At 44.0% G+C, this 26,811-nt stretch overlaps 1 protein-coding gene and 1 long non-coding RNA gene across 2 annotated transcripts; one reads left to right on the top strand and one right to left on the bottom strand.

Annotated features, from left to right (window-relative positions):
* The first annotated feature begins 2,482 nt into the window (after nt 1–2,482).
* On the top strand, nt 2,483–7,966 carry LOC100381429 (Protein STRUBBELIG-RECEPTOR FAMILY 7). The gene is made up of 16 exons (NM_001174270.1): nt 2,483–2,793; nt 3,737–3,869; nt 3,965–4,036; nt 4,128–4,202; nt 4,285–4,356; nt 4,445–4,516; nt 4,606–4,677; nt 4,767–4,832; nt 4,914–4,979; nt 5,056–5,357; nt 5,442–5,731; nt 5,966–6,237; nt 6,377–6,512; nt 7,005–7,135; nt 7,233–7,389; nt 7,642–7,966. Exons 1-16 carry the CDS (start codon nt 2,691–2,693, stop codon nt 7,783–7,785), a joined length of 2,163 nt encoding a protein of 720 aa, NP_001167741.1. The 5' UTR covers nt 2,483–2,690; the 3' UTR covers nt 7,786–7,966.
* Nucleotides 7,967–20,192: 12,226 nt separating this feature from the next.
* Nucleotides 20,193–20,853, bottom strand: LOC103644941 (uncharacterized). The gene is made up of 2 exons (XR_002266742.1): nt 20,665–20,853; nt 20,193–20,585 (listed from the first exon to the last, which is right to left on the bottom strand). It is a non-coding gene; the product is annotated as an uncharacterized lncRNA (long non-coding RNA).
* Nucleotides 20,854–26,811: the final 5,958 nt, after the last annotated feature.

Genomic DNA, 26,811 nt, shown 5'->3' with positions numbered 1-26,811 from the left:
AAGGTCCTTGATCCCTAGGCCCATCGGTCAATGAGTGCGCTGGGGAGAGGCCTCTGGCAACCGGGGCCTATCGATCAGTAGGAGGAAAAAGGAAACGTCTATCCTGGAAGCACCCGCCCCCGGACGAGCCCCGTGACACCAAGCCCGGTGTCGGGCGTGGCGGAGCTAGACAGGGGGGGCAGGTAAACCGAAGGAAACCACTTGAGTGGATCCCTCGCCTGGCCCGAGACTGATCCGCCATAAGTGACCGACCACATTAACTATGCTTAGCGCCGAGGCACGACAGAGGCGTCGGTCCACCTCCCACTCGTGGCCTACAAACCTGTTGGGCTACAACACACTCATAACCTACAAACCCATCGTACTGTGGCACATTTATGGCCCGCACGCCCTTGGCATGCAGCACACTCATGGCCTATTAGGACTAGGCCTAAGCGCGTAGGCCGTCTACAACGCACAATGAGATCAGTCGCATCGAGGCTCAGGCTACGAAAGACAGGGGTCGGTGTAGCTTGAATACTGGCGCTTGGGCCCCACGCCATTCTCAATAAAGAATACGAGACAACCAGGCGAACCTGAGGCTCGCAGACGCACACGACTTCCCTAGGGTAGAATGCAAGGTTTTACCATCACCTCAGTGACTCCTTATTGAGGAAGCCACCGCTGACCAACCCCTCCTTGGCCTATAAAAGGAGGAGGTTGGGCCCCAAAAGAATGAATGGAGTGGCACACAGAGAGAATAGAGGGCCACACAGAGAGGACAGGCACACAGAGATGACAGACGGACGAACCGGCGAAAGGAGGAGGGGGACATCGACGAATGCTTGGATACTAGAGCCCCATCGCCAAGCGAAGAATTAGTTAGAACTCTAGCTCTGTAGCCCTTAGCTCCACCTCCTCCACACAAGAGACTTGGGAGCCTCTCCTCCCTCTCTCGTCCACTTGTAACCCCTACTACGAGCATTGATCAGCAAAGGTCTGGGTAGTGCAAGCCGCCAAAGACTGGATGTAGGGACGTTCTGCCCTAACCTATATAAATCTTGTGTCCACCGCGCACACCGTCCAGATCCCAGAACATGCACACAAATTTACTTGTCAAAGCTAGGTTCGAAACACCGACAATACGGTTGGGGGGGATTTATAGTATATCCTTGAAGATAGCCTTAGCTTGAGAGTTTGTGAAGTTTGGATCACACGACGACGTAGGACTGCTGTGATGTAGTCAAATCGCAAAATCTAAGCAATCACGCCCCTCGCGTGGAGCACTATGAGGTATCCTAGGTATCCCTCGCGAGTGAGCTGCGTTGTGCTACCCTTGCTTGTAATCTCCTCCATGCACTCTTTCTTGTAGCACCACCGCTCCCACCAGAGGCGTTGCCTAGCTTCACGTCGTATCTTGCCCATATTGGGAGAGAAATGGAATTGGAGATGGATATGAGTGTGATGACGAGACTTGAGGAGGTGATGACCGATGAGGCTGACTCTGTAAGGGCCACCACTCGGCGCCATGCTAGTCACTGACTGTGGGACTGAGCTATAGAAGGGGCCAGCAATCAAGGTCCGCACTATCCCATGATGTGTAGCTACACCACCACATGCCACTACATTGCTTGACAAGTTCAGGCGTGCGCGAGAGCGCTCCTGCTAGGTGTCGATGCGCGAAGGCATCAACGCTCTCATGCGAGCAAACACGATCGATTTTTATGGAACCTAATTCCTCGCAACTTTGAGGGTAGAACTAGAAAACCTTCATCGTGATCTGGGATCACACTATGAAACTTACAAACTATTTAGCTTGCATGATAGCTTTGAATCTACAAAAGTGAATTTTTGGTGGGAATGACGCGTTGTCCCTTAGAGTTGTATGACATACTTTTTGTATACAGACAAGTGTTTTCTTCGTATTTATTAAATCTAGAGTAAAATATATCTCTAATATATGTATTTATGTATAGAGGATAAGATATAGAGGATGACGTTGTAGAAAAATAAGGTATGGATGATGTATTTTTTAGAAGAGATAGTAAAAAGCAAATACAAAAGAGGGACCAAAGGAAGCCGGTAAAAAACACTTATTGCCTAATTTTAGTTTAGTTTGAGGAACAGTTACAATAATGTTGCGGAAGTCTACTATTTGGTATAATTATTTTCTATTTAATTTCGAACCTTAAAATAAATAAATAGGACATAAGGCCATCTCCAGTAAACCGTATAAACGGTCGTGTAAAGTATCGTTTTGCATTGTAAATTACACTATTTATAGAGTAAAGTTTAGAAAGCGTGATATAAAGTTTGTTGAATATAGTCTAAAGTTATTGATAGGTCAGTAACTCTAACGGGTCCTGGTTTGCGGGCCCCACCAGACGGAGCCTTGGGTGCTGGCCTTGGTTGGCGTGCCGGGCGCAGCAGTGCTCTGCTACTCCCAATTAAAATATACTCCCAAAGAATTCGGCAGCGCCGAATGAAGAATTAAAAAGCCCCCCTAAAACTGCAGAAAACCAGGGAAACCCGAGAAAATCGAGTATACTGAAGCCATCGAGAGCAGCTTTCTTGCAACTCCCATGGCCCTATAAGGCAGAGAGAGATAGAGCAAGCGAGCGGGGAGAAGAGATTGAGCATTGCTGGTGGCCCTGTGCTTTGAGAGAGGAGAGAGGACTTGAGGAATAGGCAGGAGGCTTTGTGGTGGAGCAATGGCGACAGCGGCCTGGGCCGCATGGCTGCTCATCCTCACGTGCTTCGGCGCTTGGACCCCGCGGCAAATCTTGGTTGCTGCAGCCACCGACGCGAATGATGGTAGGCGATACACTGAGAATCTTGCCTTGTTTCTGATCGCATTTCTGCCTTCTCTTTCTCCTTCTCATGTTTCTTGGTTGCTGCGCTGCTTCCTTCTATGGTCGCCCTGGATTTGGCTGGGTCAGCAGCTCCGGATTTCGCTTTGCGGCGGCCTCGGGTGTCTGGGTTCAGTTTGGTTGCTGCCCTGGTTGTCCTTTCTTTGAATGCTTGTGTCGAGTCCACCATCTGCATCGCCGCTCCTCGGTTTGGGATTCTGTGGAGACTCATTCTGCTCTGCAAGTTCCATCCCATCATCTGAATCTCGTGCTGTTGGGTGGGGTGGTCAAAACAAGTTACTTCCTTGTAGTGGCGTCTTTTGGACAGCTGATGACTTCCAACTCCAGTCACTTCTGTTGATCTATTTCAGTCTTTGGCTGCTAATTTTCGAGGAGCAAGGACATGCATGCTCTGTGGGAAATATTGCATTTTTCACCTGCTGCTTCGTAGTTGTTGAGCCAAATCATTGTGTATTTTGCTTGGCGTTTACTCCTGCTGTTCTAGCTATAATTTAGCTGGAGAAAGTGAGGATTATGGCATACTAGCATGTGTTCTGGATTGCAGATTGCATTGCTTACTTCTGCTTTAAGGAAAGAAGTATTAACTCTACTAGCACGAACCCCTTACCCAGCTTCTGAGCTTATTTATGGCTTCGAAGTACAGATCCAAATTTCTCAAGTCATCAAACACAATTTATTTTTCACATGGATCTGTGACATCATTATGTCTGTTTGCGATTCATAACGTTTGTCTATGTGTGTTTGTGATTCATTATCGTTTGTCCACATCTTATACCATGGTCCAACTTTCCATTCCAAGTGTAGTAATCATAGTAACTGGAAGTCTGGAATTTATTCAGTGGCCCGCCAAACTCGGATGTAATGAGTCTTCACTTTCTGACGTGCAGTTACTGCCCTCAACACGCTGTTTACCAGCATGAATTCGCCGGGACAGCTGCAGGGCTGGAAGGTGAGTGGTGGCGACCCATGCGGCGAATCGTGGCAGGGCATCACTTGCTCTGGGTCCTCTGTTACTGCAATGTGAGCTAGCTGTTCATAGTCCACTGTAGTTTCTTCCAAGTTTTGTTTGCTGCTTTGTGCCTTTTCTAATATGTTTGTCATGGTTGCCCTAACAGTAAATTGCCGAACTTGGGCCTCTCGGGAAATCTGGCCTACAACATGAACACCATGGATTCATTAGTTGAGCTGTGAGCTTCATTTATGTCTCTCTCTTGCAGTGCTGTTCCGTGTCTGGCAGTTTTACTAGTTTCTGACTAGGTTGATCACAATCTATTGCAGAGACATGAGCCACAACAATCTCGGTGGTGGCCAACAGATTCCATACAATCTTCCAAATAAGAAGCTTGAAAGACTGTAAGTCTTTTAGATGCAGGCTTGTGTAGTTTTTTCCATCTCATGGTACTCCATCCGAGTGAAGTGAACTGTTGATTTGCAGCAATCTGGCAGAAAACCAGTTCTCTGGATCTGTGCCATACTCAATTTCAACGATGCCTAATATTAAGTACCTGTGAGTACATTTTCTCATTACCCAAAACTAGACTTGCATTTAATTCTATGTTCATTTTTAGGCTAAATGGTTTTTTCTATGTATATAGAAACCTTAATCATAACCAGCTATCAGGAGATATCACGGACATATTTTCCAACCTCCCAAGTTTAACCACAGTGTGAGTGTTTCCTCTTTCATTTTTTTCGCTTCTTGGTGGCATGCCCATCATATGCTTCATCTGATTTTTTTGGTGAAAAATTATTTCAGAGACCTTTCCTCCAATTCTCTTACTGGCAATCTACCACAAAGTTTCACTTCTTTGTCAAGCCTGAAAACACTGTAAGAAAGATGGTTGATTAATTGAATTTGATCATTTTGTTGTTATTGTTGCCCCTTTTAAGCTTTAATCCATGTCACATTCTTCACAGGTATTTGCAGAACAATCAACTTACTGGTTCAATCAATGTACTTGCAAATCTTCCCCTTGATGATCTGTAAGCAAATCAATTTGCAATGCATAAATGTTGTGTTTTGTATACTTTGCACTGCATTTCATTCTAATTATTTAAGTGCAGGAATGTTGCAAACAACCGCTTCACTGGTTGGATTCCTGAGGAGTTAAAGAAGATAAATAGTCTGCAGTATGTACTATTCAACTCTTGTTTTTATGATGATGTGGAGGGCTATGGCTTCAACTAATTATGTGGTTGTTTACAGAACTGACGGCAACTCTTGGAGCACAGGCTCAGCACCACCACCACCACCATTTACAGCTCCTCCACGTTCGCGCAACCGTCGAAAGAGCCCAGGCCAGCACTCCAATGGAAGTAACAACTCGAGTTCAGGTGGAAGCTCTAGCATAGGTGCTGGAGCCATAGCAGGCATTATCATATCTGTTCTTGTTGTTGGAGCACTTGTTGCATTCTTCCTGATAAAGAGAAATAAAAGAAAAAGTGCAATGCCAGAACACTATGAACAACGCCAGCCTTTCAATTCGTTCCCTTCAAATGAAGTTAAAAGTGAGTTTATATGATACCCTGTATTCCCAAATAGACGCTTTAGTTTATAGTGTGGCAGGCTGATGTCGTTCTGCAACCTTGTAGATATGAAGCCAATTGAAGAGGCTACCACTGTAGAGGTGGAGTCTTTGCCTTCTCCTGCTGCAGTTAACCTGAAACCACCTCCCAAGATTGAGCGGAATCAATCATTTGATGATGATGATTTTGCAAACAAGCCTGTTGCCATGAAAAGTAATGCAGCAGCAGCACCAGTTAAGGCAACTGTTTATTCAGTTGCTGACCTACAGATGGCAACAGATAGCTTCAACATGGACAACCTTATTGGAGAGGGTACTTTAGGACGTGTGTACAAGGCACAATTTAGTGATGGAAAGGTAAAGAACTATGAGTTACCAATAATGTGTTATTCAATTCTTTTGATAAGAAAGATTGGACTAAAATATATTGAACCAGTTGCACAAATGAAAAATTGGAACCCAATGGTCCCTACTAGTTCAGCTTTCCTGTCATATTCTTGTTTTTTACATGCTACTAAATATTTTTTAGTTATGCAATGTGGATCGGGACTAGATGATATAGATTACCTTTTTTCATTTTACTCTAATTAGGTTCTAGCTGTGAAGAAATTAAACAGTACAACACTGCCAAGGCAATCATCAGATGATTTCTATGAGCTGGTGTCGAACATTTCGAAATTGCACCATCCCAATCTCAGTGAGCTTGTGGGCTACTGCATGGAGCACGGACAGCACTTGCTTGTTTATGATTTCCACAGGAATGGTTCACTGCATGATATGCTCCATCTCTCAGATGATTATAACAAACCACTTAGTTGGAATTCTCGTGTTAAGATTGCGTTGGGCTCTGCACGTGCACTAGAGTAAGCAACTCTGATCTCTCTCCCTTATGCAACTATGATGATAGAATTTTGATAAAAAATGTATGTTGAGCGAATTCTTTTTTTGGTGAGTGAAACTCTACTGCGAAGCACCTCAACCTTTACTCTTACCTTCCTGTAGGCATCTTCATGAAATTTGTTCTCCATCTATAATTCACAAGAACTTTAAGTCGTCCAATATTTTACTGGACACCGAGCTCAATCCTCACATTTCTGATGCTGGACATTCAAGTTTTGTTCCAGATGCTGAATTCCAGGTAAATTAAGCAAATTTGCTTGAAGAAACATCTGTATAAATATACGTGGTGAAGAAAAGAAACACTTGGTTCATGCTGAATTTGTATTGTTCTTGGACTTTCTAAATGTTGGGTATATGAGTTTGTATAATCATTAAAGAATACAAATGAATTATCTTGTGATATGGGTGCGCCGGCAGAGGGGCCGGGAGCCGGCGGCGGCTGGGGCTGAGGGTGGGGAGGGAAGGGAGAGAGAAAAGAAACCTAGCTCTATACCATGTGGGAAACTCTAACCGTAACACATGGTTGGGCGTTGTATTAATAGACTGAGTTAGCTGGGTCTGGTCCATTACACAGGAGTGAGAGGGTAATTACACGGTGTAAACTCCAAACCCTAAACGGGTACTCTAACAATTTGAAATGACGGAATATGTAATTGCTCTCAAATGATTTATACCACATCCCACTGACAAGTTATATTCTTCATTTTGCTTCAAAATGGAACATCTGCAGGCTTCAGATCAGGGGTCTGGGTATAGTGCCCCTGAGGTCGAGATGTCCGGTCAGTATACCCTCAAGAGTGATGTCTACAGCTTTGGGGTCGTCATGCTGGAACTCTTGACAGGCCGTAAACCATTTGACAGGTATGCCTATCATCACTAGATGCCAGCACTGCGTTAAACCCATTGCCCATGCAGCGGTTTTTGGTGACCTGACTATGATTTCACAACATTATCGCAGTTCTAGGCCCCGGTCAGAGCAATCACTTGTCCGGTGGGCAACTCCCCAGCTGCATGACATTGACGCCTTGGACCAGATGGTTGATCCGGCGCTCAAGGGTCTTTACCCCGCCAAATCCCTTTCCCGTTTTGCGGATGTTATTGCTCTGTGTGTCCAGGTATGAACTCTAGCGCCCACATACAACGCAGTTAGTATACATCTATACATCAAAATACCAGCCAGTAGCGAAGCTAGCAAATAATTTATCGGGGTCATCAGTATTATCTACTGGATCTTTACTATAGACCTTTTGTTATTAACACCGTTTTCTATAAGATATTCAAAAAATCATTGGGGTCAGTTGACCCCAAAATAAGGGCTAGCTCCGCCCCTGATACCAGCCATGTGAACCAAACCTTTGCTGGTGCAGCCTGAGCCAGAGTTCAGACCTCCAATGTCTGAGGTGGTGCAAGCGCTGGTGCGGCTCGTTCAGAGGGCCAACATGACCAGGAGAATGCTAGATGGCGAGGAGGCTTCTCGGCGGCCGGATGACCAGGAACAGGAATTCGTCTAACAAGCTACTGAAACAATATACACATCATGTGCTGTACCTGCACCATCTTAATGTTGTGACTGTTGATAAAACAGGGAAAACAGCTTTGTCGACTTCCATTCAGTATATATTACAGGTTTTATTTCATATAACGAAATATATATGTTATTTTTTAGATAATGGGAATTGAAAGTTTCTGGCCTTTGTTTCAAAGAGACTAGCCAAATTATTACAGACTCAGATAGTAACATCACTATCTGAAAACTCTGAGAAAAGCAAAACATAGTGCGGCGAAACGAGACTAAAGACATGCCTTGATTATTAGTTCTTGATCATCCTGTGTCTAAGTTGTAGTTGAGCCCAGAAACGGAGCCAATGTGTAGCTCGAAAAACCACCCGCAAAGAAGATTTTATTGGAGCATTATCAAACACTGCATCATTACTGCTCAACCAGATTGTCCAACATATAGCCAAAGCTACTAGAATAAAGTGTCTTCTAATTCTATTGTTCAGACCAGTTAACCAAGAATCAAAGATATGTCTAATATTGTTTGGTGGACGAACACCACGTCTGGTTCGAACTAAACGCTAAATAAATTTAGAAAGTTGGCAGTGAAAAAAAGATGATCAATTGTCTCATTCTGGGTAAATAAGAACATTTTGCATTTTCCTTCCAATTAAGCTTGAGTAAATTATTTTGGTAAGTACAACACCACTATGTAAATACCACATGAAGATTTTTATCTTCAAAGACATCTTAGCCTTCCAAATGTCTTTGTGCCACGCCACATTAACATTAGTTATTAGCCCCTTGTACATCGAATGAACACTAAAGGATCCGTCCGCCGACAAGTCCCAACGAAACATGTCACTCGCTGTGTTTAATCGAACATGAACAAGGTGAGCCACTAATCCATCCATTGTTCGCGTAGCTGTCCCACTAGACCCCGATGATAATAAATATTCAGCGGAATGGTTTGGAAGATATTAGCAACCACCACATTTTTTCATCGAACCAATGCATATAGTTGCAGGTATATTTCTTTTAGGATGTGTAACACCTTAAATTTGGGGATATAAAATTTCTCATCTAATGCATACCAAATTCAGGTGTTACCTCTTGTTTCTCTCTCTCAAGATTTCTTTTCTCTTCCTTTATTAGAGTTATGTCTAGTTTGTACGGGTTTAATTATTTATTTACTATATCAAAACCTATGTGAGTCATGAAATGTTGCATCATGCTGAGCCTAAATTATTCTTTTGTTTGATGCACATGTTTGAATTATTTGAATTTGAATTGTGTTTGAATTTGATTTGAATTCACTACAGAAAATAAAAAGAAAAACATTTGGAAATTCAGGGGAAATAGAAAAAAGCGATTTCAGCCCAGCCATGCCGTGCGCCTGCCCGCTCTGCCTGACAGGTGGGTCCCACCTGTCAGCGACAGCCCACGCCCGCACGCTCTTGCGCCCTCTCTCTGCGCTGCGGGCCCGCCTCGTCAGCGCCGTGGACCGTTGTGATATCCTGGCCCCCGGATGGTGATATCCTGGCCCAAGGCTTAATAAAATTAATATAATATCCATACCAAAAAGGAGCATCTTCTTTTTCGGAAGCCTATCTCGAAAGAACCTCCAAGTTAAGTATGCTTGGCTTGGAGCAATTTGGAATGGGTGATCGACTGGGAAGTTTTCTCGGGTGCACATGAGTAAGGACAAAGTGCGCACAATAGACTCGTGTTGGTCTATAAGGATAATATATGATCCTAGAGAGCTACCAGGAGTAAGTACCACCGGTCCAAGGATTGAAAGGGGTGTTACAAGTGGTATCAAAGCCGACCCTCGTGGTTTCACAGGCGTGTGTGGGTTAGGGGTTTGGGTATATGGCGCATGTGGGCCCAGAGTGGTCACATGGCATGTCATTTGACGACACTAGACACACAGACGTAGCTAAGAGGGGAGGTTCCTGGATTTGACGACACTAGACACACTAGACCCACTCTAGAACAAGATATCAAGGATGGCCAGAAAGATGATGAGAAGATCAATGAAATTCGGCAGCTGATCTTAGATGAGAAAGGCAAGGATTTCTGGGAAGACATGAAAGGCGTAATATGGTTCAAAGATAGGTTGTGTGTTCCTGACATCAAATCAATTCGGGAGCTGATTCTCAAGGAAGCTCATGAGATAGCTTATTCCATACACCCTGGCAGCGAGAAGATGTACCAAGACCTGAAGAGAAGATTCTGGTGGTATAGAATGAAAAGGGAAATCACAGAGTATGTTGCCATATGTGACAGTTGTCAGAGAATCAAGGCATAACATCAAAGGTCCGCAGGTCTTTTGCAGCTGTTGCAGATTCCTCAGTGGAAGTGGGATGAGATTGGGATGGACATCATAGTTAGTTTGCCTCGCACTCGAGCCGGTTATGACTCCATCTGGGTAGTAGTGGACCGCTTAACAAAGGCGGCTCATTTCATACCAGTCAAGACCACCTATAATAGTGCAGTGTTGGCAGAGCTATATATGTCTTAGATTGTATGCTTGCATGTTGTTCCTAAGAAGATAGTGTCTGACCGGTGAACCCAGTTTACTTCTCATTTTTGGCAGCAGTTGCATGAAGCTTTGGGCACACACTTGAAGTTTAGTTTAGCTTATCACCTGCAGACAAATGGTCAGACTGAGAGAACCAACCAGATCCTTGAAGCTATGTTGAGAGCTTGTGCTTTGCAAGGCAAGTCAGGTTGGGACAAAAGGCTACATTATCCAGAATTCTCCTACAACAACAGTTACCAAGATAGTTTGAAGATGTCACCGTTCCAAGCACTTTATGGGAGGAATTGTTGAACTCTGTTGCATTGGGACCGACCCGGCGAAAGGCAGGTGTTCGGTCCAAACATTTTGCTTGAAGCCAAAGAGAATATCAGAATGGTTCAGGAGAACCTGAAGACAGCACAGTCTAGGCAGCGAATCTATGCTGACACCAGAAGAAGAGATCTGAGTTTTGAAGTGGGAGATTATGTCTACCTGAAGGTGTCACCCATCAGAGGAATCAAAAGGTTCGGAGTCAAGGGCAAGCTAGCACCTCGATACATCGGACCGTACCAGATTCAGGCAAGACGTGGAGAAGTGGCATATCAACTCAGCCTACCAGAAATACTATCAGCCGTGCACGATGTGTTCCACATGTCTCAGCTAAAGAAGTGCTTGCGAGTGCCAGAAGAGCAATTTCCAATCGAGGATCTCGAGGTTCAAGAAGACTTAACTTATATCGAGAAGCCAACCCAGATTCTGGAGACAACAGACAGAGTCACTCGAAGAAGCACCATCAGGATGTGCAAAGTCAAGTGGGGCCATCATTCAGAGGAAGAAGTAACTTGGGAAAGAGAAGATGATCTGAAAGCCAAATATCCCGAACTCTTTGCTAACCAACCCTGAATCTCGAGGGCGAGATTCTTTTTAAGGGGGATAGGTTTGTAACACCCTGAATTTGGGGTATATAATTTCTCCTCTAATGCCTACCAAATTCAGGTGTTACCTCTTGTTTCTCTCTCTAGATTTCTTTTCTCTTCCTTTTATTAGAGTTATGTCTAGTTTGTAGGGGTTTAATTATTTCTTTATTATATCAAAACCTATGTCAGTCATGAAATGTTGCATCATGATGAGCCTAAATTATTCTTTTGTTTGATGCACATGTTTGAATTATTTGAATTCGAATTGTATTTGAATTTGATTTGAATTCACTAGAGAAAAAAAGAAAAGCATTTGGAAATTTAGGGGAAATCGAAAAAGCAATTTCAGCCTAGCAGGCCCAACCCAGCCCAGCCAGGCCGCGCGCTCACGCGCCTGCTCCGCCTGATAGATGAGTCCCACCTGTCAGCGACAGCCCACGCCTGCACGCTCTCGTGCCCTCTCTCTCTCTCTGTGCTACGGGCCTGCCTTGTCAGCGCCGTGGACCTGTCGCCCGCGCACTCGCTCTCTCTCGCTACGTCGTGGGGTCCCCTTGTCAACTCCATCTTCTCCGCAACCGCCGCTGGCCCACGTCCACGCACCCACCGTGGAGACCGGCCACGTCGCTCGCCCATGCGCCCCAACTCCTTTTTGAGGCTCGCCTGCACCCAAAGTTTGGTACCTGGCAGAGGTACATCTTTTCCAATGTTGAACCCATCACGACCATGATAGATTCACCATCAAGTTTTATTTTTGAAAACATCCCATCCCATCTGAAGCATCATCTTTTGTCTAAAACAAAACATTTTGTCTTCTAAAGCAAGACTAAGCATCAGAAAACTTTTTAAGTAAAATATGTATCAAGGAATGGTAATCAATTTCAAGGAAGGAAATGCAGTAATTGTTTAGCACCCAACTCCTATCATTTCAAGTGATAAAGAGTTTAAAACAACAAGGAAGGGGTAAATGCACCGGGGCTTGCCTTGTGTTGTAGGAGGCTCGGGATCTGTTCCACAAATGTTAAAGTAGAAACTGTTCTCGATAGATGGAATTTCAGCTTGTGGGGCAGTTTCTTCTTCGACAATCACTTCTTCTTCGTTTTCTATATATAACAATACATATACATGAATGCTCATGTGATGCTATGAATATGCAATAGAAACACATTAATTTGTGTCTTGAATATAACTTTCCTTCAAGGTACATCTGAGTCACTAGGGTTTCCTATGTTAGTACCCTATTAGGGTTAAGCAAATTCTACCTTAGGAATCTTAGGTTTTGGGTTTAGGATCAAACAATGTCCAAAACATGCCAGACTTTACCCAAGGGCTTTAATTATCCTATTAAGCTTACCCAAAAAGATTTATGATTTTTGGAGCTACCAATTTAGTTCTAAAATTCTAAAAGACTAGATTTAGGCATCCTTAATTGCTAAAAAATTCATTGTTGGGACTAAAAAAATCTTGGAACTAATTTTATTAAATCCTAAAGGAATTTAGGAGTCTAGTAAAATTGGTCCCATGATTTTATCATTTTTCTAGAATTTTCTATAAATTTCCTAAGCCTGGCAGAAAAAGAAAAAGGAAAATAATGAATAGTGACGAGCTTAAATCAGCCCAGGTCAGCCCACCAACGGGGAAACGCGCCCCCGCGCGCCCCCGCACTGGCGACTTTGCACAGAGGATCTTGGCTATTCGAAAACCCGTAAAGAATCCTTTCCACTATTCACTTGGGTCTCTGACGTTTGCACGAAGTCCCTCTAACTTCTATTTATTTTCCGCGTCAAGTCCACGACGGTGAACAGCGGTGAGGGCGCCCTCCAGTGAACTTGTACTGGCCAGGATGCGCAACGACTAGGCTGCTCACTTGGTCGACACCTAATTCCACCCCCGGCGACCCTAATTCCTCCATCAATTGCACGATTCTGGCCCAAAATCCCTCTGTCCATGGTGACAGCGAAAACCGAGGACAACCTGAGGTGTTCCCGACGATCTAGAGTGGTCTAGTTCAATTGGTTGGGCCAATAAGCATTCCTAGCATGCAAGGGTGCTGAAACGAGGGTAAGGAGGACGAGAGCAGACTTGGAGATGACAGTCCACGACACGGTGGCTCACGGCGGCATGGAGAACCGAATTGGGGGAAATCCCAAATTGAGGCGCTACGGTGGCTAATCGGAGGCGAGGGCTGGTGCACTAGGCGCCTAACAACCTAGCGGAGTAGGCTAGGGCATCAATTTATAGAGGCTTTGAGCGGTGGCTCCGAATTTGGAAGGGAAGCGCTGGCGGCCGGAGAGAAGAGGAAGTCACTAGCGCGAGCGCTATCGTGGCTTTCACTGAGGCAAAGCCTCCGACGATGGACAGACTCCCTATTATGGTTCACTGCGACGTGGTAACATTCCTAAGCACGTGGCACGGCCGGAGAACGGTGAGCTCCGGTGATGCCAGCGCGACTGACCGCGGCGGGACACGACGGCCGGTCCGGCCAGCGACCGGATTCACCCCTCCTCTGATATTTTCACCCTGCCTCGACGTTATCTACCTCTCTCGTGGCACGAATCTCCTAGGTGGGTGCGAATTGCGGTGGCAGATCACCGGCGGTGAGGTGCATTGCACCTGAAGATCTTTCTGTTACTGTACCATGGTGATCTTCATCAGAGCGTCTGACAGAGTGAGTTAGATGCCTTCATTCTCTAATTTTTATGTGACAATGTGTTAATCCATCTGTAACAAAGTTGTTGATCTATAATCCAGCTGTGACTTTGCTATAGCAACCATACTCAAATAACCACTGGATCCAACTCAAATTCGATCTCAAGTTCATCTGTTTTCATGGTCAGTCAAAATTTAGTTCCTAGGTTGACTGACAACCAGACTTTGAGTCTAATTATATCCAATTTTTGTATAGCACCAATGCTTAATCACTTAATCAAAGTTGTACTCCTGTCATAGCTCTACAATTTTGATGTATTGACCCAGGGCAAAATTCTTATGAATTCAGAGATACAGAGGTCCAAAGTTGGCCTAATCTCATTGAAATTCAGGGTTAGCCAGTTAGGGTTCTTGGGTCTTTTTGCAATTATGTCCAAATTACTTCACACTACATGAAAATCCTCCAATGGAAAAGTTACTTGGTTTTTGAGGTTCTATCACTTTGATATTTGCACTTTGGTCTAAAATGTATAGAATTTGAATTTACCCCCTAGGGTACAATTTAGGGTTTTCTAGGGTTTCTTTTAGGGTTTTGAGCACTTTAGGGTTTTTGTGCCATTCAAATCCATCACTCTTTATTTCTTATGATTATTTCCAAAGACTTTTGAGATATTACTCATTTTGGCTTACTATTACCTATATGCCCTAATCCTAGGGTTAAGTACCCTACCCTAGGGTTAAGCACACTTGAAGTCACCACATCACAACTTGTTTTGAAATTTTACCTAGTGGATGCATCCTAGGTGTAACAACAAAATGAAATGTCAATCCATAAGATGTCATGCTCAATTTTTAGTGGCAGTAACACCAGGGGTGTTACATCCTTCCGCCCATAAAAGAATCTCGTCCCGAGATTTAAGGTCCTATGGTAAGTAGTGGAAAAGGAAACACATCACATCTTTATTTCCTTATTTGTCTTACAGAGCAGGGGTGGTATGGGGTGTATTACAACTTTACAATTAGGTATACATATCTTACAGGTTACATGAAGCTAAAAACCTAGGAAAATTCCTCTCCAAGAAATCTTGAGTCTCCCAGGTAGCTTCATCTTCACTATGCTGGTTCCATTGTACCTTATAGAACTTGAGGGTCCTTTTTTGAGTGATTCGGTTCTTCTGATCCAAAACTCGAATGGGATGTTCTGAATAAGTCAAATCTGGTTCCAAAGCAACATCCACCACATCGATGGTTCGATCAGGAATCCGAAGGCACTTCTTTAACTGAGATACATGGAACACGTTATGTACCGTAGATAATGACTCAGGCAGTTGAAGTCTGTATACTACTGGTCCGTATCGTTCAAGAATAGAAAACGAGCCAATATACCGGGGTGCCAATTTTCCTTTTACCTCGAATCGGTTAACACCCTTCATCGGTGATACTTTCAGGTATACATGATCATTGACTTGAAAGACTAAAGGTTGGTGTCGTTTATCCGCATAATTTTTTTGTCGAGCTTGTGCCTCTTTCAAGTTGTGCCTTATCCATTGAACTTTTTCATCCGTCTCTTTAACCATGTCAGACCTGAAAAACCACCGTTCTCCTAGCAAAGTTCTTATGAATTCATAGATACAGAGCTCCAAAGTTGGCCTAATCTCACTGAAATTCAGGGTTAGCCACTTAGGGTTTCTTGGGTCTTTTTGCAATTATGTCCAAATTACTTCACACTACATGAAAATCCTTCGATGTAAAAGTTACTTGGTTTTTGAGGTTCTATCACTATGATACTTGCACTTTGGTCTAAAAATGTATATAATTTGAATTTACCCCCTAGGGTACAATTTAGGGTTGTCTAGGGTTTCTTTTAGGGTTTTGAGCACTTTAGGGTTTTGTGGCATTCAAATCCATCACTCTTGATTTCTTATGATTATTTCCAATGACTTTTGAGTTATTACTCATTTTGGCTTACTATTACCTATATGCCCTAATCCTAGGGTTAAGTACCCTACCCTAGGGTTAAGCATACTTCAAGTCACCACATCACAACTTGTTTTGAAATTTTACCTAGTGGATGCATCCTAGGTGTAACAACAAAATGAAATGTCAATGCATATGATGTCATGCTCAATTTTTAGTGCTAGTAACACCAGGGGTGTTACAATTTCCAATTTAGTATTTCACTTATTTTACTGGGGTCTACCTTGATTCCTCCATCAGTGATAATATGACCTAGGAAAGCGACTTCCTTCAGCCAAAAATCACACTTAGAAAATTTCGCATACAACTGATTGTCACGAAGCTTCTGTAGAACTAATCTTAGGTGATCTTCATGTGCTTCTTCATTCTGAGAGTATACAAGTATGCCATCGATGAATACCACAAAAAACTGGTCGAGGTATTCCATGAATACTTTACTCATCAGGTTTATAAAGTAAGCCGGTGCATTAGTCAATCCAAAAGACATGACCAAAAACTCATATAGCCCATATCTTGTAGTGAAGGTTGTTTTAGGTATATCTTCGGTTCAAATCTTCAACTGATGATAGCCTAATCTTTGATCTATTTTTGAGAATACTTAAGCTCCTCTCATCTGATCAAACAGATCTTCAATCCGAGGTAACGGGTATTTGTTCTTAATCATTACTTCGTTCAAGCTTCTATAGTCGACACACATTCTCCTTGAACCATATTTCTTGTTTACAAATAGAACTGGGGCTCCCCATGGAGACGATTTGGGGCGAATATAACCTTTTTATAGTAATTATTCTATCTGCTTCTTCAGTTCAATTAAATCTATGACATCCATTCGGTAAGCTCTTTTTGAAATTGGTGTAGTTCCGGGTATAATTCAATAGAAAACTATATCACGATCAGCTGGCATACCTGGTAATTCTTCTGGAAATACGTCTGGGTATTCACACACTATTCTGATGTTTTCCAAAGATTTCTCCTCCAATTGATTTACCATTGCTTCTGCTGTTGCTGGCATACTGACATTGACTTCAATTCTTTCTCCTTGCGGTCTGGTTAATGTAACCATCCACTTACCACAAGATATTACCCCATCATACTTGGTTAAGTAGTCTATTCCAAGTATCACATCGATTCCACTTGATTCTAGGATTATCAGCTCTACTAAAAAGCTTAGGCCTCTAATTTCAATCTTAGTCTGAGGGCATGAGTGGGTGAGTTCACCTCCCGGTGATCGAATTAATAGTTTCTTCTTCAAGGGATAGTTTGGTATATTATTCTTTTCCACAAATGACTTTGTTATGAAGGAGCGAGATTCTCCAGAATCAAATAAAACTGATGTAGGTATAGAGTTAATAAGAAACATACCATACACCACGTCAGCATCCTCAGGAACTGAATCTGCTGTCATGTGATTAACTCTTCCATTACTCTGGTTCTACGAAGTCTTGTTTTGTGCAGATCCACGAGTAGGTGTATTCTGATCAGTCCTCTAGTTGCTGTTCTTCTGGGCTGTCTGTTGATTGCACCTTGGACAGTTGTTAGCATAGTGGCCAAGTTCGCCACACATGAAACAACCATTGGGTTGGACTAGAGTATTTGTGCTGTTGTTTTTGGCTGGTGTGTTAACGACACTTCCTTGACGATTCTGCTGATGACCGCTAGACCTTTGATCGGTCTGAATGTTGTTCATCTGCTAGTTCTGATATTGGTTGCTCCTCTGGCCTTGTTGTCTAGAGCGTTGTACTTGGTAGTTGTTGTTCCCACTCTGATTTTCGGAGCGAAACTGAGAACCTTGAGAGTTGTTTTGAAGGGTATTCCTGCTAGACTGTCCTTGAAATTTTCTCTTATGATTAGACAACTCTTTTGCTTTCAAGGCCAATTGCCTTGTTAAGCAAAGTCTGGAAGTTGGGAAAGCTATGGCTCCAGCTGATAGTTTAAAGGCCCAATCAAGCCTTCCAAGAAACGTTCTTGGCGCTTCTCGTCAGTGTCCACTTCTTCTGGGGCGTAGCGTGGAAGCTGGGTGAAGCGATCATGATACTCACTAACATACATGTTCCCTTGTGGGAGGGATAGGAACTCCTTCTTGAGCTTCATTATTCCCAAGAGAATATGGTGGGCACGAAAGTTCACTTGGAATTCCTGCCAAGTTATGGTGTCAACATTAGCATGTGCCGCGGTGAAGGCATCCCACCAGTCAGACGCGACACCTTCAAGTCTTCCCGAAGCGTACAAGACCATCTCTCGGTCATTACACTGGGTGATGTCCAGTTTCTTCCCGATAACCTTAAGCCAGTCATCGGCATCCAAGGGGTCAACCACATGAGAGAAAGCAGGCGGGTGGTGGCTCATAAAATCTAGGTGCTTATCTCTAGCTTGGGTGCATTCTGCTGTTGATGCTGGTTCTGCTGATTTTGCTGAATCTACTGTACAGAAGCAGTGAGTCCTTGCAGAAGCTGCATTTGTGCTGCGATGAATTGCTCCATGTTGGGATTTCGTGGTGGTGGTGGCAATTGCTGACCAACACGCTGGTTTTGGTGGTTCCTGGGACTTGAGCGAGTGTTCACCGTCTGGTTGGTTATAAAGTGCGATTCGTAGGTAAGTAAGGACTAGAGGAAAGATTCTAGGTGGAATAGCTTATTATTAAAGTTAAGTTTATTTTTATGTGCTTATGGCCATCATTCCATAGACCATTGCGCTCAAGCAAACAAATCCAAATCAAACATTTCAAACAACACCATCACATGGTTGTTATTATTATAAGCATAGTAGTATAAAAGGAAGGTGTTCATCGTCTAACATGTAAACTATCTTATTACAGTATAACTAAAAATCAATAGCAGCCTGGTGATGGATCCTGGTTCTCCATAGCGGATCCTCTTGTAGGGAGAGGACAACGCCATGGCAGGGACTTGAGCTTCAGGGGGATCCCTTCCTTCTAGTTGAGCTTCTAGGGCTGCAATCCTTGCGTGTGCATCTTCTAGCTCCAAATGTGCCCTGGAGAGGTCTAGGGTAGCACTGTCCAAGTCGGTGTTAATACCTGCCACCACACCAACTAGGGTGTTGAGGCGATCTTCTCCAGCTCCACCTGGAATAATGTTGGTATGGCTTTCCCCACGAAGATGCACATGAAGATGCTACTTTGTATTGTGCAGCTGCTACCAGTAAGTGTGGCTGAGGGACCACAGAGTTCGCCTAGCAGCATCGCTGACTGAAGCAGCGTAGGTGGATAGCAGCGTCAGAGACTCATGAGCTGATAGAGTCCTGAACCCTCTATCACCTGCATCCATCACCCTAACATGAATGCGAGTGATGTAGTAGAAAGCCCGAGGGGGCTCGTACACTCGCCTTGTCTCATATAGGGTCGGACTTAGGTTCCCAACGCATGCAGAACATCATACAACAGGTTAGGGAAGTGCCCCGTCTCGAACATTGATGTATAATGTTCGGTGATAGGCCATATCCCCACAAAGTGGTCCTGCTGTTCACCGTTGGCTTCCTCATTGATGTTCTCCTCCTCCTCTTCTTCTTCTTCGTCGTCTTCATCATCATCACCAGAGTCGTTCGGGTCGTTGCCTCTGGGAGCAGGGGCTTGGACTGCTGGTGCTGGCAGTGCTGAAGATGAAGATCCAGCTGCGAAGGCTAGTGATTCTGCCAACGAGGTGGGCGTAGGCAGACACTCCTCCAAGCTGTCCTCTAGAATAACTCCATTCTCCACACGAATGCGAGGGAGATCCACAGGGATTTCCTCGACTACCACTGGGTAGACGGGAACCTGCCGTGGCGGAGGGATGTAGTTGGTGTTGGTTCGGGTGGTTTGGATTGTACGCACCATCTACAAGAGAAAATGTCAACTTAGTTGAATTTGAAAGAGGTAAGATTAATAAATTAATTTTGTAAGAACAAAATAATCATGTTTTGAATAGACACTACACCAAAATACTTAACTTCCAAGGGCCTAAACCGTAGGAAGTTAGCGCAAAACTCTCGGAAGTTATCTAAACCGTCGGAAGTTAGCCGAAACCGTCGGAAGTTAGCCCGTCGGAACAAATTAGTCGGAAGTTAGGCTAACTTCCGACGGACTCTCGGAAGTTAAGTGCTGACGCCGTCCAGCACGGACTAACGCCGTTCGCGGAATAACTTCCGACGGCCTCTCGGAAGTTAACCACTAACTTCCGAGAGTTTTCCACTCCTCTCGAAAGTTAAATTGACCAGCACTTAATATACAATTTGTTTTTGGCAATTCAACACATTGCATACATAACAAATATATATAACAGCCACAATACACAACATATCACATATAACATCTCACATACATAATAATAACATAAGAATTCACAAGTCTCTAAAGACACAAGTCTCACAAGTCAAATCCACCTCGACATAAGAATTCACAAGTCTCACAAGACACAAGTTTGAAGTCTCACAAAACACATCGAATGGAAGCCCACTACTGTCGATCAACATCAGGAAATATCGAAGAGTGATGCTCGCTACCTCCACTCGCGAAGAGCGTATTGACAAAGTCTAGCCCATCATCTTGTTGCTACGCCGGCAAGGTAGCTGGAGGAGTCTCATATACCTATACAAATGACATTCACGGAGTTACATCGTAATGTAACAAGTAAATTATGATAAATTTGCATACCTGATGTTCGGTAGGTGGAGGTGGAGGTGAAGGCCAAGGAAAATGTATGGAAGGTGGAGGTGGGGGGGCCATCGGAAACTGTATCCCTTGGGCTTGTGCTAGTTGCTACCAAATTTCCGAACACATTAATGTCAGTGTTTTAAATCAATACATAACTTAAAATGAATGATCTTTTTGAACTTACTTGTATCAGTGCTTGCTGTTGTTGAAACTGAGTAGCATAGTATTCTTGTTGAGCAGCATGCTGCCTCAAGTATTCCTCCTGAACCCTTTGCCGCTCCTGATGTTGCCTAAGCTCTTCTCGTAGTTGCTCAACTTCTGCAGTATCCTGAGTAGAGAGACGGGAGCTACGAGCAGCAGACCTCGACGAACCTCCCCTCTGAACCGTCACCTAGCTCGAGTCGATGACGTTATCGAAAATCGAGTACCTTCAAACAAGTAACATCACGACAGATTCAAAAATAGTAGAACACATGATTCATAAATTTTTTCCGGTACTAAACGCATATCGATCGTGTCACTACATTTATAGGAAAAGATAGTTCCTAAACCCACCCATGAGTGACCGATAGAGCAATGATTTATGACGAGCAACGAGTCCGAATGAAATTTCAGCAGCATAACCCCATTGTTCTCCATTTGCATGCCCATAAATGGTGCAATAGAGAACAACAGGGTTATGTCACCGAAATCTCGTTCGGACCCGTCATCGTCATAAATCCATAGCTCTATCATCCACTAACAGGCTGTCCAAAAAGGGACAATTTTGGACCAATACGAGTCATATGTGTATATATCATGTGACTCGTGCCTATCCGGAATGGGCGACACATAGGTTTCACAACACTACGACAATTTTGCAAAAATATTACTAACACACAACAAACAAGAGACTAACATAATTCAATTACATGCACCACCTAGCTTATTAAGTTAATTAACCGTATTAACATAACTTTCTACGGTTTAAAAATAGTTAACTCTCGGAAGTTAGCATATTTAATATAAAAAATATAATATAAATACTCGGAAGTAGTTACCTGAAGCGACGACGGTGACTGGCGGAGCCGGGCCGGGCGAGTAGCGGGCGGGGCGGAACGGAGACGACGGGATGTGGGGCGGCTGAGCACCCGGCGGCGGGGAGGCGGCCGAGCAGACGGGCACGCCGGCGGACGAGCAGGCGGCGGTGGAGCGAGCGAGCGCCGGCCGAGCAGGCGGGCGCGCGGCGAGCGGGCGGCGGTGGAGCGAGCAGGCGGGCGCGCGGCGAGCAGGCGGTGGTGGAGGCGCGGGAACGCGCGGAGAGCAGGCCGGGCGAGCGCGGCGGCGCATTCCGGCGAGCAGGCGGGCGCGCGGGGGCGAGCAGGCGGCGGTGGCGCGCGGGGGCGAGTTCCGGCGAGCAGGCGGCGGTGGAGACGGCGTAGCGGGCGCTGCAAAATGTGAGACGTACAGAGACGGGCGCGCGCCGTTAGCCTAAAATTGTTAACTTCTGAGAGGCCATGTGCAAAACCGTCGGAAGTTAAGGCATACCCGGATCGGTCAACGCCTGAATATGTAACTTCCGAGAGGCTATAGACCAACCGTCGGAAGTTAACTTAACTTCCGACGGCCTCTCGGAAGTTAACTAAACTTCCGAGAGGCTCTTGGCCGGCCGTCGGAAGTTAACTTAACTTTCGAGAGGCACTAGTTGCCGCTCGGAAATTATTAATTTCCTACGGTTTTGAAAAGAAACCGTATGAAGTTATTTGCCTCTCGGAAGTTGCTTATTTTGGTGTAGTGAGACTAGGCTTTCCATTTCTAACTAGTCTAACGACCTAGAGTCAGCATAGCTTTGATACCACTTCTACCACACCCAGTTTGGGGGCAAAACCGAATGCATAGCATATGTGTGCGAGGATCCATTTTCCACACACATGTTGACGTCACAAGTGTATATATATCAAAATACAATGCAATAAAGGCGTAAAAGGGAGTAGAGTAACTTTATTACATCATCTAGATCATAGTATCTTAACAAGTTTCATTATCAAAGTACGACATAAGTAAACATGGACACTCTTCCACAGGAAGGTGACTGGCGCATCGTTAGACTCAATATTCATCAACGTCATCTGCGATGTCTTTGTCATCACCCTCTGATCAAAATATTTACAAGGGTGAGCTCACTTATGGTCGGGGCTCAGTGTTGGGGGTCTGCTTCGTCATCGAAGGTCCTGTGAGAAGAAACACCTTCGGAAGATCAAAACAGAAGTAGTGCCGAAGCTACCAATCAGGGAGCTTCATAGCGTACCTTCAGGTGCACCGACTTAAAGATGAAAAGACCAGTTGGCCCATGATAATTTGTGTCATGATTGTAACCGGTTGTAAAGGACACAAATGTTAATCCACATAGGCTGCGCCCTGTGCCTATAAATAGATGAACAGTATCCATGTACTGTTCACGTGACTTGTATTCACTCACATGTCACACTTGGATTTTTACCTTCTGTCAAGCCGAAGGTATAAATGTAATTCAATATTGTTTATATTCATTCATGATTAAGTTACAGTAAATGTATATTATAACATCATTCCATTATTCATGTTGTTTCCCATGTTTCGTATGCTTCGTCTTTCATCTTAGTATACTATGATCATGAAGGTATGTCCTTCATGACCTTCATCCGAAGATCGTTATATCCTCAGGGAAATAATGTTTCGAAGGATGAAGGATATTAAACTTTAACCCATTTTTTGTGTTGCCTTGTTCTTAATTCATAGCAATTGAGAACAAGTCTCCAACATTGGCACCCACCTCTGGTGAACTCACTTCCACTGACTAAGCTGATGGCTTCGTTCAACAACCAAGCTTAAGTATCTTCGGCTACGAAGCTGCTGGTGCTTCCGATAACATGCGGTTCAGGTTCAGAGCCAGCCAACAAGAAGCAGAAGAAGGAAGCACAGAGAAGGGTACAACATGTTGGGGTGTAGGGACCCTTCATCAAATCAAAATGGTCCCACATCCCAATTACCTTCTCCCAAGAGGACCTTCAGTTCAAAGATTATCCTCACAATGATTCTATGGTCATATCTTGTGTCATCAAGGGTTTTTTGGTCCATAATGTTCTAGTTGATACAGGCAGCGCAGCGGATATCATATTTGCTAAGGCCTTCAGGCAAATGCAAGAGCCAGAAGACTAGATTCATGATGCTACACATCCTCTATGTGGCTTCGGAGGAAGACAAATTACAACACTCGGCAAAATCACAATGCTAGTTACCTTCGGCTTTGTTCATAACACAAGAACTGAACAGGTCGTCTTTGACATTGTTGACATGGAATATCATTACAATGCAATCATTGGTCGTGGAACACTAAATGCCTTTGAAGCAATACTCTATCCAGCATATGTAACACCCCAGGTGTTACCCAAGGCCCTGGCTCAATACAAGCACTCATGACCTGTTATCACATGTGTTTGAGTGGAGGAGAAGGAGCACCAAAACTTTGGAAACCATGGATTAACTAAGGAATGTTCATGAAAAAAGCAATACCCAAGAACTTTATGCAATTCTCACCTTGGGCAAAAGAGGCTCAAACCCTAGACCCCCCTCTTGAGCCTTTAGCCCCCAAACACTGGATTGATGGAAAGGGTAAGCAAATGAACATTTCATGACTTAACCCCTTTACCAAAGTTTAAGTACATTAATATATCTACAAAATACAGTAAGGGAAATATTACAAAAAGACCCCTCAAAGACCCCAAATCAGCCCCCAAGTGGAGGACACTATAGAGTAACTCACATTTTCTCTAAGTCAAAAATGAACCCTAATCTAGAGATCAGAAGTGTTCACCTATTTGATGGCGCCCAAACCACATGGTCTAAATAACAAAAAGGAGCCAAATTACCTAAGGAACACACTAGAAAAGTTTGAACCGAAGCCAAGACCTTTTGACATGAGTTTTGTCTCGGGTTGAACAGTGCCGACAGCACTGACTTGGCGCCCCCATATCTTGTGACTTAGGGCATATCTCCTGTCGGAACTCACACATAAAAGCTAGCCCTAGGTGCCAGGAAGAGATTTGCACAAGACCCTTGGCGAGATTCGCACGTTTGTGATCCCTGCAAGCATTTGAACAGAGGCAGAAGCAAACGCCCACGTGTTTGACGCGTTCTGGCGCGCCAGAGCACGCCAAAGCGCTCGGCCCCGCGCGCGCCTATAAAGCCGACCGAGGCCTCGACCGTATGCCCCCGCTCGCTCTCAACCTCGCCGGACTGCAAGATCACCGGCGATCGCTCTGCGCACGGCGTGCCAGCGGCCGCCCGAGACCCGACCATCGTAGACCGGCCACCCTAGCTATTCCCCGCCCCGTCCGACCCTCGGGATAGCCTCTACGTACCTCGGTGAAGCTTCCAGAGCCAGGAATCGAGCTCTACTTTGCTGGAGACCCTGGATCGACGTCGCCGGACTTCACCTGACCGCCGGCGTACGTAGACCGAGCTCCACGGTGAGTCTTTCTTCGATTCCTTGCACGGGTAGTTCCCTTAGCACCCCGTGAAGCTCCCTGTGCCCTTGGATTGAACTCTACCGCCGTGAGCAGGCCAGAGCACACGCCGCCGACGAGCCCGCCCGCCCGCGCACGTGGCCCAACCGATTCCGGCCATCACCGTCGACGAGCCATACCTCGACGTGACCGCTAGGACTTCCCAGAGCTAACCCCACCCTTCGCCGGACCTCCCTCGCCGCTGGTAAGCCGCGCCGCCCTGTTTACTGCCGCGGTTACTGTTTCAAAGGGGGGAGGGATCTCGGGGAGAAATGAGAAGAAGTGGGGGGGGGGGGGGGGGTTTGAATAGTCAGAGACTCAGGTGAATAGTTCCGCAGGGGCATAAGTTAAAGTATTGGTTTAGGAAAAGCCCAGGGTCCTCCGTGTAAACTGGTTTTTTGTAAAACCTTTTAAACATTATTCATTTAAATGTAAACAGAGCTTGTAAAATTCATAACTTCAGTTTTTTCAACCAAAATCTAGTCAAACCAATTTTGCTAGGTTCTAAATAAAAAGAACTACTTAGGAAAAATACAAAACACCCTAAGGGTTTGTTCGGTTGCTAGGGGATTGGAGGGAATTGAAGGGGATTAAATCCCCTCCTATTCAATTTTGAATAGGAGGGGATTTAATCCCCTTCAATCCCCCAAAATCCACTAGTAACCGAACATGGCCTAAGTATTGCAGAAGATTTTAAAGTTTAGATTTAATTAGTAAACTGACCAAAGGATGAATAAAGAAGGGAAAAATAGCTACACTTTTAGATTAGGGTTAAGAAAAATTAGAGAGGTACTTAACCACTCCCTAGCCTGTTTAAAAATAATACACCCCTCAGTACACCAAATTAAGGAAGGGTTTACCATTTAAACTCATTGTGGCTCAAAGTTAATGAAAATAGAAAAGGAAGATTAAAATAAGAACCAAACATTTTTGCTAGCTCACTTATTTAACATAGTTCACTGGAAAAGTTTGGTGGACCCTCTGTTAGTACAAAAGAAATGCACTACCTTTTATTTCATGAAAACAATGAAAACTTAGAAAAAACTTAGAAAAATAATCCTGGGGAGAACCCACCCCAAAACTTGGGATAACTAATAATATGTTATTATGAATCTAGGAAAAATATAAGTTCTGTTGTTTGACATTTTTCAAATAACAAGTTAGTTATAAGTACCTTTTTGGCATTTAACTTTAGAAAATCACAACTAAATATCCAGTAGGTCTTTTTTCTGTGATTTTTAATGCAAAGACCTATTATCCCCTAGGAATCTTGGCAAAAATAAATGTTGACCTAGAAACTACACAGAAATTAGAGCTATAGTGTACAATGCCCTTTTACCCTTACTTTTGTTAATTTTGCACAAAGAGTATCTAAACTAATTTCAACCTCAAATTTTTAGGATAACCCACAGAGGTTAATTTTTACCCACTGCATTTTTTATAACATTTTTGGAAAATGTTAACTAGCCATGATAGTTCAAAAATACTTAATAAGAAGCACAATAGGAAGAAAAAGGGGAATTTTGGGAGAACTAGATAATGTACAACTAAAACCTTCTAAGAATCTCATGAAACCTAAAGATGTAATTAAAGATTGTAAGTTCATTCAAAATCCCAAAAAAATGAAAGCACAAAACCCTTAAGGATAACTAAGGAAACCCTAGAGTACCACTAAATTTAGTACTGTTTTACTCTGCATAGCCTTTACAAATTGCCATATCATTAATATGCATATATCTTATTCATTGCATTCGATAGACTGTAATATCGGTGACGGGGAATACATCCTCGTTTCGAAGCAAGGAGTT

Source organism: Zea mays, chromosome 1, assembly GCF_902167145.1.
Source record: "Zea mays cultivar B73 chromosome 1, Zm-B73-REFERENCE-NAM-5.0, whole genome shotgun sequence".
Classification (NCBI taxonomy): domain Eukaryota; kingdom Viridiplantae; phylum Streptophyta; class Magnoliopsida; order Poales; family Poaceae; genus Zea; species Zea mays.
Note: the sequence above shows the minus strand (reverse complement) of the source record. Positions and strands in the feature narration are given on the sequence as shown.

What these genes read in the sequence shown, in the direction of transcription:
- LOC100381429 (NM_001174270.1), top strand. Translation starts at nt 2,691, where the DNA reads ATGGCGACAGCGGCCTGGGCCGCATGGCTGCTCATCCTCACGTGCTTC. An exon ending in AATAAGAAGCTTGAAAGACT is followed by an intron (nt 4,203 to 4,284) that starts GTAAGTCTTTTA and finishes GTTGATTTGCAG; the next exon opens with CAATCTGGCAGAAAACCAGT. An exon ending in TTCCAGATGCTGAATTCCAG is followed by an intron (nt 6,513 to 7,004) that starts GTAAATTAAGCA and finishes GAACATCTGCAG; the next exon opens with GCTTCAGATCAGGGGTCTGG.